We start from the raw sequence: 13,450 nt of genomic DNA on the forward strand, positions 1-13,450 counted from the left end.
GGGTGCTGAGAGTAGGCTGACTGTCCCTTGTGTCTCCCCAGTGGGTGCCTCACAAATAAATCAAATGAATTGAGAAATTTATACAGTGCTGGTCATGGTGGTACATGCCTGTAATCCCAATGGCTCTTCTTTTACAATGCATGTCACTTGTGCATGGAAGTAGAACCACATGCAGGACAATTGGCATGACACTTGGAGCTCTGTGCGTTTAAGCAGGGTTCTTGGTCAGGACCTGTCTTCCAGAGCTGTTCTGTTTTCACCTGAAGCCACACATGCACTGGTGCCCTGGCCAGGGTCTGTAGGCATGACAGCCATCTGTAGTGGTTCCCTTTCATATGTCTACAGACACTTCTGGGGACCATGTCCAGAAGGGCAGTCTGGGATGAGTCGTGTTGTCTGTTTTTCCAGGAACTGTGTCATTGTGTTCTTAGAAGCCCCAAGGCTGGTGCCTGGTCTTGGAGCTGGCCTGGATCTGACTCAAAAAAGGGTGACTGTCTTGGGTCACAGGTAGCTTCAGTTTGCATTTAATAAAACATGTTCCTACTGGGCTGTTAAGGTTAGTTTTAAAACAACAAATTTTCTACCAATCTTCCTTAACTGTACAATATTCAGATTTTGGCCTTAGTTATGCCAAAAATGGAGAACTGCTTAAATATATCCGCAAAATCGGTTCATTTGATGAGACTTGTACCCGATTTTACACAGCTGAGATTGTGTCTGCTCTAGAGTATTTGCACGGCAAGGGCATCATTCACAGGTAACCTGATGGCCACCTAGGGTGATATGTGTGGGATGGTCAGTGTAATGATTGGGCCAGCAGCCATTTGGCCTACAAGCTACTGCTGATGCCCAGACCATCCCAGGCCTCTAAGATCAGCGTGGGTTTATGTTGTGGTGGGTGGGATATAGGTGCCAGGTGAGAAAAGGTTGAAGTCAGAGGAATATGCATGTTGAGTGTCTTCCTTCAGTCACCAGATCACAGTCGCCAGGTGTCTTCCTGCCTAGGCAGTAACTTGTACCATCTTGACTAGTGCTTTTATTTTATCAGTTGTAGCTTTTGTGTATACTTATTTCTGATCTCTTTTTCCAAATTGGAAGTATCCATAAGCTCTTTCTGAGTTAAAAATGATAGATTATACTGTAGTAAAACATTTATTAAAATGATAGATGGTATTATGAAGTGATATAATTACAATGACCTTATTGTATGCAGTTGATATTTATTTGGTGTGGACTTAGGGGCTTGTATTTTTGCTTTAATCCGTAAAGATGGTAAGTATTCATCACATCATCACTGCGTTGTTGTCATCAAAAGATAAAGTATGTAATAATGCTGCTGTTGTATTTCATCTCAAACATAAATATCTACTTTTACAGGGACCTTAAACCAGAAAACATTTTGTTAAATGAAGACATGCACATCCAGATCACAGATTTTGGAACAGCAAAAGTTTTAACCCCAGAGAGCAAACAAGGTGTGTGAGTTTGGTTTCCAGCAGAGCTTAGCTCTGTGCTTAAAACTGAAAGCAACTTCTGAGAAATGTGTAGCATTGTGTGGTCTTTAGCATTACTGCAGAGACTCATGGTGCCTTTCTTGGGGTCCCACTGTAGGGCACCAGGCAGCATGTCCAGTCTAGAAGGTGTAGGGAAGGAGGCTCTGTTCTTGTGAGTGTCCTGTGGCCCATCCTCCCATGAGTTTTTGCAGAGCTGCCTGGCCTCTCCTTCTGTGCTTGGGCTCCCTGTGAGAGAAAGACATTGGAGGAAAGTGCTGGGGGATGAATGTGCTGACCACAGGCTTGGAGCACCAGTGTGCTGGTGGAAGTAAGACTCCAACATAAGCATCTCCAGTGCTGCTACTCTTGTTGAATAGGGGGATGGTGATGGTTCTGGCCTCTCCACCAGCAGCCAGCTAGTTCATGGGAGCTAGAGCGGATTATACCCAGCTTCCTGACCAGTTCTGTCTGCAGGGTGCTACTAGGAGGAGCCAGCCTGTTCCCCCATGCAGCGCAGGCTTCCCGTGCTAGAGTCTGTGTCTTTCTGGGTGCTGTATTGACTCCAGTGTCTTAGATGATAGTCTATTCCCCTGGTGCTTCTGAAAGCTCCTAAACCTGGATCTGTTGGACTTGTTAATAGTAATCATATTACTGGCTGGTAATTCTGTTTTCATGTACTTGATTTAACCTCATAGCTACAAGCATTGTCTAGCTGGGCGCAGTGGCGCATATCTATAATCCCAGCAGCTCAAGAGAATTACAAATTCAAAGCCAGCCTCAGCAATTTAGCAAGGCCCTAAGCATCTCAACGAGACCTCCCTAATATAAAAAGGGGCTAGGGATATGGCTCAGTGGTTAAGTGTCCCTGGGTTCAGTACCAAAAAACAAAACAAAACAAAAAATCAAACACATTGTCCACTACAAAATTGAACCAAATGTCTGCCAGGTTTTTGTGCAAGGATCTGTCAGCTCCTTGTCCTGCCTGTGCTGACTCTTCCTGCATGATACGAGTCCATGGTATATCTTGGGCAGCAGGACTGGGACATCTTTGGCCCCCCATCAGCTATGGGAGCCGTACCTGGGCTGTGCTCTGTGCATCTTCCTTTTTGTAGATTTTCTTCAGAATCTGATAGTTTAGCCAGGGCTTGTGCCCTACAGCCACTTAAAAATATATAAAAATTTAAGTGCATTTGTGAATTAGTGAAATAAACCTTTTCTTCTAGAAAGGTTTTCTGCTAGAAGTCCTTATGGTGTTGTATAACCCAGGACAGTTGCTTGTATATGCAGAGGAGGTGGCAGGGTTGTTTCTTTCTTAGAGGAAAAGGGACAAATATCTGATTCATTTTAGTAACTTCTCTTTGGAGTAGTTCACAATCAGAATTTATTCCTATACTGGCTTCTTTTTACTTTCATGCATAGTTAGTTCCCCTAAAACATCTTTTTTTTTTTTTTTTAAGAGAGAGAGAGAAAGAGAGAATTTTTTTAATATTTATTTTTTAGTTTTCGGCGGACACAACATCTTTGTTTGTATGTGGTGCTGAGGATCGAACCCGGGCTGCACGCATGCCAGGCAAGCGCGCTACCACTTGAGCCACATCCCCAGTGCCCCCCAAAACATCTTGAAATCTTCTAGAATAAGGTGTTGGTGGGAGCAGGGTCACCCAGGTTCCCTAGCTGTGGGCATCTTGCACTCTCCTCCTAGACGGAGGCTATGCCCTGTGTTTGTGAGGGCAGATGATGGGCAGTGGAGCAGGGCAATTGAAAAGGGCATGTGGGATTGATGAGGGATTCTGGTTTTGCCCTTACCTGAGGATCCTTTAGATACATCCTGGTGAAGACAGCTTAATCCACTTGGAGTAAGCAGCTCATCGGTTCCTGGACTTTGCCCTCTTTACAAAAGCCTTGGAAGAGTTTGCGTGTCTTGGAAGTTCAGACTGGGAGTTTGTTTCTGGAAACCCAAGTTCTGACCTATTAAGGTCTTTCTGGTATTCAGCCAGGTGCAAAGGCTGCATTCAGCAAATAGGAAGGAGAGGGGGGTCAGCGATTGTGGGCAGGGAAGCTAGAGGGGATGGATAGGGAGGTTTTAATCACTGCAGTGGCCCCACATCCCCACCTGTGGTTGGCCATCCTTCAGATCCCCTGGCCAGCTGCCATTTGTCTTTATGCTATGCTGTGGACCTCACATGACTGCCTTGGTCTTGTTATTATTCTAGCGTGGGCAGGACTGCCTGCCTAGGGACAGAAATGGTTGCCTTCAAATGGATTTCCCAGCATTACCAAAGTATGCCTATCCTCCCACCCAGCATAGCTCTATCTGTCTTGATAGAGTTTGCTTTGGTCTTTCAGTATGGGCCTGTTCCTTTATGGATTGATGCTTACTGAAAAATGGCCCCTTGTAAGTTGTACCATTGGAGTCCCACCAACAGTCCTGCATGTTCCCTCAGATCCTTGTTAATGCCATGCATTTCATTCTTTTTTTTTTTTTCCTGTTTGCCAACTTGATATGCTATTGTGGTGTTTTTGTTTTGTTTTGTTTTGCTTTTTGTTTGTTTGTTTGTTTTGGGAGGGAGGTACTGAACTCAGGGGCACTTAACCACTGAGTCACATCACCAGCCCTATTTTTTGTATTTTTTTTAGAGATAGGGTCTCACTGAGTTGCTTTGTGCCTCGGTTTTGCTAAGGCTGGCTTTTGAACTTGTGATCCAGCTGCCTCAGCCTCCAGAGCTGCTGGGATTCCAGGTGTGCACCACTGTGCCCGACACTTTTTTTTTAGAGCTTTATAGTAGTTGGGTTTATCCTGACAAACTCATACAGCACGAAATTCAGTTTCAGTTCATGATCCCCCCCCCACCTTTTCCCTCCTGTCCTCCCTCTTCTCTCCCATTCTCCTTCCTGTACGCTACTAGACTTCCTTTTGGTCTAAACTATTGTGTTTTAATTTGGGGCTGTGGTTGTGGCTCAGCAGTAGAGTGCTCACCTAGCAGTGCAAGGCCCTGGGTTCGATCCTCAGCACCACATAAAAAAATAAATAAAACAAAGGTATTGTGTCCAACTACAACTAAAAAATAAATATTAAAAAAAACTATTGTGTTTTAATTTACATTTCTTGGGTTCACTACATGGTTGAGTGGACTCTTTTGTTTTTGACTCTTGGTTTGGTTTTCTTTCCTCTTGGGCCTCCTTGGTGTCCTTGAATAGTATCTTTCAGGGTCCTGGCAGGACACAAATGCAGCCAAGAAGTCTTCAGAAAACCATTTACTGAAAGGACCATTTATATGACTGAAGGACGAACTAAGCTGGGTTCCTACAGAGAAGCTGTGGGCCTTCCTCAGCCTGGCCGCATAGGGTGGGAGGGATGGCTTAGAACTGGTTTGCAAGCAGGACAGGTGGTAGCAACTTCAGTGAGTGAACCAGACCTGCCAGTTCCTTGTGTACAGGCAGCTGGGCCCCAGCTGTGGTGCTGCTTTGTCTGTCTGTACTATGACTGATGAGTCCCCATGGTCCTAAAACCCTGGGGTCTCTGATGATGAATGGGTCCAGAGGGCCTGCGTACCAATCCTGTGACCTATGGATGAACCTCAAGTAATCTAGAACTGAAGGTAGCCAAATGTGGAGAGTTTCTGGAATGGAGGCTTTCAGTCTTACTGGCCTTGGAGCCCCTGTATGCCCGAGCTGTTGGTGACTGAGAAGAGGGTGGTCTCTGGCCTACAGCCGTTTGTTGTGGCTACTGTGCATCCGTGTATGTTTAGGTGCTGCACGTCCAACAGTGAACACAACAGACAGGGCCCCTGTTCTCATGCTGCCCTGCTGCAGTGACGGGATGATGAGTGTGCGTCATGAATGCTTTTTACAGTCATATATCATATCAGGTGGGAGTTGCCAGGGAGGATTGCACAGTGTTCTGGGGTCCAGCAGGCATTTTTGGGTGGGGCTTAAAGAGTCTGGCTCCTGAGAGAGCTCAGTTTGCTCCAGGTGACCCTCACTGAGCTGACAGCAAGCTCCTCTCTGCTGTGTTTGTACTATGATATCTTGGGGAATGCACCAGCTGTGTAGTTGTTGGTGGGCAGGGGATTACAGCTCCAGGTATAACCTTTTCTTTCTCTCTCCTCAGCCAGGGCCAACTCATTTGTAGGAACAGCGCAGTATGTTTCTCCAGAGCTGCTCACAGAGAAGTCGGCTTGTAAGAGGTAATCTGCTTTTATCTAATCATGTTTCTCTTCTCTCTATGGTAGCTACTAGGTTTCTTCATGAGAAATTAATATTTGAAAGAGGAACTTTGGTGGCCTTTATATAGTCAAGCTTACTTTGAAAAAAATCATAACATTTTGCTTTTCTTTGATACACATGTATGCTCCTTTATCATTATATTTCATATTTCAGGGTTAGTTGTTGATCTTTGGTTAGTTATTTGCTCTTGTTCCTTTAGGAAACTGCTCAGTGGCAAAGTACTGTTGCTGTGCTATAAGGCTGTGGCAGCTGTGCACTGTTTAGTGTCACAGAGTCTGCAGAGGTGGGCAGAGGCCCAGGAACCATGGGAAGTGGAGGTTTGCAGCTAGGTACAACCAGTCCTGGTACAGGCACAGTGGTCACAGCAGTGAGGGTTTTTGCAGGATGCAGCTGGGCCTTGGTGGTGCTCTCAGTCATGAATACTAGAAGAGCTTTTGCTGGTCCAGGAATGGGTTCTGTTTGTAAGAGGGCAGGAGGATCAGTCTGCAGAGCAGTTGATCAGCAGCTGATGGCCTGGAATAGGGAAGAGTTGAAGTGCTGTCTTGGAAGACTGAGAGAGGTAGCACTAGATTCTGTGCTCAGGTTTGGAGAGCAGTTCTAGGCAACAGATCTGTGGAATGAAGATGTAGCTGGGCTCTCCCCTCCCTGGACCAGTCAAGCTCTGCTTTAGTGTCTGATTTGGCTCAGCTACTGGGTCCATTGTCACACAGTCTCCTGCGGACAGTCAGTGTCCTACTCTGACAGGTAACAAGGGGCTGCCCCTGTGAGAATGAATGAGTGATTCTGATTAAGCCCCTCGGTTTCTAAGCTTGGAAGCTTTGAAAACTCAAGGGTAGTGCCATGGCACACACATAATGGCTGCATGGAAGGTGCTCTGAAAAATTAAACTTGAGCATCTCAGTTGTAATGGGCTTCTCTATTTTGGTTTTTCTCATTCAGTCATGAGATTTTGAATTCTGAACAAGGGCCAGACAGAGCTGCCCAGTGGGAGTGATTCTGCCCCTGGGGACATTTGGCCCTGTCTGAAGACAGTTTGGGTTGTCAAAACAGGGGTGTAGAGTGCTTTTGACCTGCAATAGGTGAAGGCCAGGGATGCTGCTCAGCCTCTTATAGTGCAGAGGATGCATCAGCCAGGGTGCACAGTGTGAGGTGGTAGGTGTGGCCTCCTGACTTCCAAGTGTGTTATATCATTGTCTGAGAATTGGCTTTCCTTGCTATCAGTTCTGCTCTGGGTGACAAGCTTGTCAGCACTGATGGGTGCAAGCACCTAGACCACTCTGCGTGAAGCAGGGACATACATGCATGTTTGTGTGTGTAGCTCATGTTCTCTGTGTGGGGACAGACAAGAAATGACTGGGGCATGGAACAGGGTTTTAAGGGAGACATCACTGTGTATTTCTTTTGCTTTTAACTTTCTAAATCTTGGGATATTCCTTTACCTGTTAAATCTCAATTCTCTGTGTATTTCAATGAAATTGACAGTTGTATTAAAATAGATTGGTTGGAAATTATAATCTAGAGTGTATATATTATTACATTCATATGAGCTGATGTCCATTAATATTACTATCATTGTTGTGTTATATAATTATACTGTTATATAAATTTATGTTACGTACTATATTTAAGTTTTGGGTGTTATTTTTTTAATTTTTATTTTTTTTGGTATTAGGCATTGAATCCAGGGGCACTTTATTACAAAGCTACATCCCCCAATCCTTTTTATTTTTAAATTTATTTTTAAATATTTTTTAGTGGTTGACAGACTTTTATTTTATTTATTTATATGCAGTCCTAAGAATTGAACCCAGTGCCTCACACATGCTAGGCAAGTGCTCTACCACTGAGCTACAATCCCAGCCCTTCATTCTTTTATTTTGAAACCAGGTCTTGTAAGGTGCTGACCCTCTTGCTATATTGCTGAGGTTGGCCTTGAACTTGGGATCCTCCTGCCTCAGCCTCTCAGCCACTGGGATTATAGGTGTGCATCACCATGCCCGGCCTGTGTTTGTTTTTATAGGTGTTAACATCTGGGACAGTGGGACAAATGGGTTAAAAATAATTGAGAATTCTTTTCATATTTGAAAGGAGATTCCTAGCCATGTGCGATGGTGCATGCCTATAATCCCAGAAACTCAGGAGGCTGAAGCAAGAATATTGCAAGTTTGAGGCCAGTCTCAGTAATTTAGTGAGACCCTGTCTTGCAATAAAAAGTAGAAAGCACTGGGGATGTAGCTCAATGGTAGAGCACCCTGGGTTCAATTGCCAATACCAATAAAGGGGGAAGGTCCTACTAATTGTTAAAAATTCTCAGAAAATGATTCTCCAGATGAGTGTGTTGGCACTTTCCTATCATCCCAGCTACTCAAGAAGCTGAGGTAGGGAGATTGTAAGTTTGAGACCAATTAAGACAAATTAGTGAGATCCTGTCTCAAAGAAGAAAGGTTAGGGTTAGGGTTAGGGTTAGTAGCTCAGTGTTAGAGCACTTGCCTTGAATGTGGGAGGCCCTGGGTTCAAGCCACAGTATTGCAAAAAGAAAAAAAAAGAAGAAGAAGAAGTCTGCAAGCCCACTTGCAGATAATAACTTGGTATATTTTTCGTGTCTGCATTAAATGTGTTTATGTAGTTTGATACAAATGGAGTCATTGCATGGCCAGTATAAATCCTGATCCTCATGATTCTGTGATGAACAGTTCCCATGTCATTAAGATTATCTGCCAGCCTCTTTACTAGTTGTGTAATTTTCTGTTGCATGAGTTTATCATAGTTCATCAAACTGTCCCTTTGCTGCTGGATGCTTGAGGTGGTGCTGGTGTGTCTGCTATGTGCTGCTGGGCCCCCTCTGGGTATGAGGAAGGTACCAGGGCTCTGACTCAGGGGGGTGCCCTGTCATTCATCTGGTGGGAAAGACAAAGCCACAGTGAACATTTAAGGACTTCTTGGTATATAACGCTTTCCACAACCATTATACTGGGTCCCCCCCTTTTATTATTTTGTATGGAGGGGTGCTGGGGATCGAACTCTGGGGTGCTCTGTCACTAAGCTACATCCACAGCCCTTTTAAAATTTTTTAAAATTTTCAAATACGGTCTTGATAAGTTGCCCAGGCTGGCCTTGAACTTGCCATCCTCTTGCTTCAGCCTCCTGTGCAGCTAGGATTACAGGCATGCACCACTTCTACTGGTTCCCTTCTATTATTGTATTAAAAAGACATATAAATTTCTAAAATACAAGCTCATGATAAAACATTGAAATAGGTAAAGAAAGAGGAAAAAAACAAAAAGAAAACAGAACAAAAAGCAAAACATTGAGATAATTCACAGAGGAGGAAGAAGCTGCCCCAGAGCCATTTTTGTATGAATTCCCACAATCCAGAGAGGATTCAGAGAGGCTACAGGTTTGACTGCCCTGCCCCTCTATTTGCACACTGAAGGGCATGTGCTTGACTCCCTGGTTTTTCTTACGTCACTCTCTATTTTAACTAAACACTAAAGAAAACCAAATGTAAACTAGTTACTGAGTTCAATGTAAATTAATATTTTAAATGCTCTTTACCCTGTTATGACTCACATTTCTTATTTTTAAAACCAACCTAAGTGTCCTGGCCTGCTGTGCTGGTGATGCTGGGGTGAGAACAGAGCCTTCACCCAGGCTTGGTCACTCTGGCTGGCCTACTGTCTAGAGCAGTGGTTTTCACCCATGTCCTATGATGTCATCTTTCAGAATGCCAGGCCACTGTCAGCAGCCTGTGAGCCCTGTGCATACCCAGTCTTGCGGGGAGCTGGGAATGGAAGGCAGGACTTGGAATAAATACTGTAAAGTCATCACAGTACACTGAGAGTGGGTGGGAGAGCCAGACAGACTTGGAATGCTGTGAGGGCAGATGAACAGCAGTCTTAAGATCTTTGACAGCTGGGGACATTCTGGAAACAATTTAGAGACATTTAGAACTGTGCTGTTTTCCCTTGAAAATGGGTAATCCAAATGTTTATAAAGGAAGGGCAGGGCTTTTTACAGCAGAGTACGAGAAAGGAAGGGCAGAGCCTCCTTTATGAGTATCCTGTGGATGAGCCTCTTGACTCTGTGGCATGCGACATTCACACCTGTTCTGATGTGAGCTCAAATGGGTTAGTCTCAAGTGTACCACCTGCAGTGGTGAGGCCAGCTCCTTCAGCCTGCTCCTCAGCACTGAAAGGAGTTTGCTTCTGTCAGACTGTTCCTGGTGTCATCCCTGGAAGCCATGTGACCATCCATCTTCACTCTCTTACTGCTGCAGCCTGATTGCAGTAGCCTGGCATGGTGTGACATTGGCAGTGAACTCTGCTGTCTCTTAGGGTGGATGGAGAAGTTGTGAACCCCTGGTGGAGGTGGCAAAGCTTCAAGGGCAGCTGAACCCAGCTGGTGGCACTTGCTAGCCTTTGGGCCCATGGCCCTGGGGAAGCTCCCCAGAAGGGCAGTTCGTATCTCACACATACCTGGTCCCAAGAGACAGGAGTACCTGGTGGCCGAAACTGGTGTGGCATGGAAGAAGTGGAAAGTGAACTGTGCTCATCATTTAAATTATACCAATGCCATTTTTCTTTGTCTTCTCCCTACCTTAAAGTTCAGATCTTTGGGCTCTTGGATGCATAATATACCAGCTTGTGGCAGGACTCCCACCATTCCGAGCCGGGTAAGGAGACTCCCAGGCTTCTGAACCCATCACAGTACACCCAATTGCCTGACAGAGTGGAAGGGGTGCAGTAACAGGGGCCATACCCAGCTGGGAAGGAATTTCCACCATGACTTATAAGTGCACAGGGCTTGGTGGCTTGTGGGTAGTCTTTTGAGATAAGGGCAACCCTGAATCATTCTAGGAAAGGTCATTCAGCACTGGAGGTGTGAACAAAAGTCCTGTCCAAATGACTGCTTTTTCCCCCCCGCCCACAGAAATGAATATCTTATATTTCAGAAGATCATTAAGTTGGAATATGACTTCCCAGAAAAATTCTTCCCTAAGGCAAGAGACCTTGTAGAAAAACTCTTGGTAAGTATTCTGAATGTTCTCTTGATGGGGGATCCCATTACACTACCACCCATTGTATCCTCTGACCCTGTAATCCTGTGTCATTGGAAAGATACATCCAGGGTTGATGGATTCTAAATAGAATTGTGTCTTTATCTCATCTCATTATAAGCCCCCTTCAACTTCCAAATGTCTGATTCCTGACTTTAATAAGACAGGTTAATTACTGTTATCATTTTGAATGTGCTCAATATCACATAGCATTTTAAGTTACTGCTCTTAGAGCAACTAGAGTTATTATGGTGGCAGATGGTTGTAAATCCTACTTAAGTGTCATCTGCTGATGTCAACTTTAAACTACATGAAGATTTTAAAGATAAACCCAGGTGATGAAACAGAGATACAGATTTAATTAGGAAAGGTAAATCAATTTATATTCCAGAAACTGAAAGTGACCTGGCCCTGGTTGCTTTGGACTCTGAGCTTCCTCCCTCTCTTGATTTTAGGGGAGCAGGGTCAGCTCTTCTTTGCTGTCTGCTCTGTCTCCTTTCCTAGTACCCCTTGAGGTCCTGGGGGCACATCCCCTCCCTAGTGTCCCCACTTGTTATCCAGGCTGATTGCTCTGTTATTAGAGCCAATTGGGTCATTTTTTTTTCTTATTTTAAGACTTTTAACTGCAAACTTGAAAAAGGTACTTTGCTGCTGCCACTGTGTTTTGAAATGGAGATTCATTTTCACCTGTGGGAGTCTTTGGGCAGAGCCCCTCAAGTGAGGCAGGAACCCAGAGAGGCCTCAACCACCCCTACAGCCCCACAGAAGGAGTGGGCAGGCCTTGAGGTGGACCGTGTTGCCTCTGCTCTTTCTAGGAGTGACTGAGAATCAGAAAGAATTGCTCCAAAAAAAAAAAAAATTGGTCAAAAATTACATTTTGACTCAGGCAGTAACTTGTCTTGACTGTCATTTAAGGTTTTAGATGCCACAAAGCGATTAGGCTGTGAAGAGATGGAAGGGTATGAACCTCTCAAAGCTCATCCATTCTTTGAGTCCATCACATGGGAGAATCTGCACCAGCAGACACCTCCGAAGCTCACAGCTTACTTGCCAGCCATGTCAGAGGACGACGAGGACTGCTATGGCAATGTAAGCTGACCCCTGTTGGGATAGTCTGGGCAGAGAAGAGTTGTGCTTGTCATGCTATGTGAACATGGCTCCTCTGTGCACTCAGGGTCCGTGCCCACATGCTACAGGACACTGATTTGTGTGATTAGTGGCTGAAGTATGAGCCAGTATTGTAAACCTATCGGTGGTAAAATGCTTCGCTGCCATGAGGCCTGGGTGGGCTAATTCCTTTCTCTCATATCTTCAGCTGTGAAAAGTCTGGGGAGTTTTCCCTCAGGAGTGAGTCTGGAACCCAGTCCTGGGTTGGGAAGCAGTGCCCTGGAGGCATCCCTGAGCTCCTGGCACTGGGTCTCCTGGTGGCTCATTATTGTAGTGCCATTATAATTGTGTCTAAGATGTTCAGGAATATTGCTTATCTTTCCAAAAAAAGCTTAGAGTGCTGCTCTTTGAACTCGCAGGAATGTACATGGAGGGTGGACTCTGGTCACTGCAGCTTGATGCTCAGCAGGAACTGGAGCCAGTTATGAGGGTACATCACCTGGCTCTATGAACATCTCTGTCACTGGTTTTGAAGCTCCTTGTCTCCCAAGGCTTAACCACACACAGAGGATCTTAAGTACACTTATTCTTAAAACTTTTTATCCTGGAAAATGGGAAAGATGCAAAAAAGGGCAGAAAGGTATAAGGAGCTATGGTATGCCCACCTCCAGCCTTCAGTCTTTTTTATCCAAGCTCCTCTTATCATCTTCCATTGTTACCCCTCAACATTTAAGTTTGATTTAAAAATTCACTATCTCCTAGGTGTGGTGGCACATGTCTGTAATCCCAGCTACTCAGGAGGCTGAGGCAGGAGGACCACAAGTTCAAGGCTAGTCTGAGGAACTTAGAGAGACTCCATCTCAAAAAATAAAAAGGACTGGGGGATGTAGCTCAGTGGTAAAACACCCCTGGGTTCAATCTCTAGTACTACCACACAAAAATAAATAAATAAATAAATAAAAATTAGTATTATAAAAGTTTATTATGATTGACAGTTCATTTTTCTGGTTTGATTCTATCATCATGGCTTATTCTAACCAGTTAGAATAAGTTCATAGGGTTCTGCTTCAGTTGACTGAGGAGTTCTAGCTCATATCTAAAAGTCTTCCAAAGCTAAATTACAGTCACTACTGGTTTCATCTCATAGAGATCACGTGTTCAGTTCAAGAGTGCTATACCACTGAGCTACATCTACCCAGTTCTTTTAATTTTCGAGATAGGGTCTCCCTAACTTGCTGAGGATCCCACTAAGTTGCTGAGACTGGCCTCGAACTTGTGATCCTCCTGCCTCTGCCTTCCAAGTCACTGGGATTACAGGTTGTGTGCCACCTTGCCTGACAACACATCAAGGGTTCCCTATGTCCCCTTCCTGTAAAGCACATCCATCCTTTTGTCCTAAAATACCCTTTGTACCCAGACTTTAGCAAGACTCAAGAGCATCTATGTATCTGCTTCTCACAGCCATCCATAGCCTCCATTCTATAAGCTCCAGAAACCTCAGCCCCAGGAGTTCAGAGTCTCTTGCCTGCTTCCCTACATGCTGGCCAGATGCTGCCCCCTAGGGTCA

The 13,450-nt window shown here is 44.8% G+C and overlaps 1 protein-coding gene across 2 annotated transcripts in view; it reads left to right on the forward strand.

The window, feature by feature from the left end:
• Pdpk1 (3-phosphoinositide dependent protein kinase 1) overlaps positions 1-13,450 on the forward strand; it is a 70,596-nt gene that overhangs the window by 38,595 nt on the left and 18,551 nt on the right. For both annotated transcript variants that reach the window (XM_046443132.2, XM_058579166.1), the window contains exons 5-10: positions 613-757; positions 1,378-1,475; positions 5,605-5,680; positions 10,324-10,392; positions 10,650-10,746; positions 11,692-11,865. In XM_046443132.2, the coding sequence (XP_046299088.1) occupies positions 613-757; positions 1,378-1,475; positions 5,605-5,680; positions 10,324-10,392; positions 10,650-10,746; positions 11,692-11,865 (659 nt within the window). The remainder of the gene's footprint in view (positions 1-612; positions 758-1,377; positions 1,476-5,604; positions 5,681-10,323; positions 10,393-10,649; positions 10,747-11,691; positions 11,866-13,450) is intronic.

Source organism: Marmota monax, unplaced genomic scaffold (assembly GCF_021218885.2).
Source record: "Marmota monax isolate L192 unplaced genomic scaffold, Marmota_monax_Labrador192_F-V1.1 WCK01_AAM20220418_F8-fsc00035, whole genome shotgun sequence".
Lineage (NCBI taxonomy): Eukaryota > Metazoa > Chordata > Mammalia > Rodentia > Sciuridae > Marmota > Marmota monax.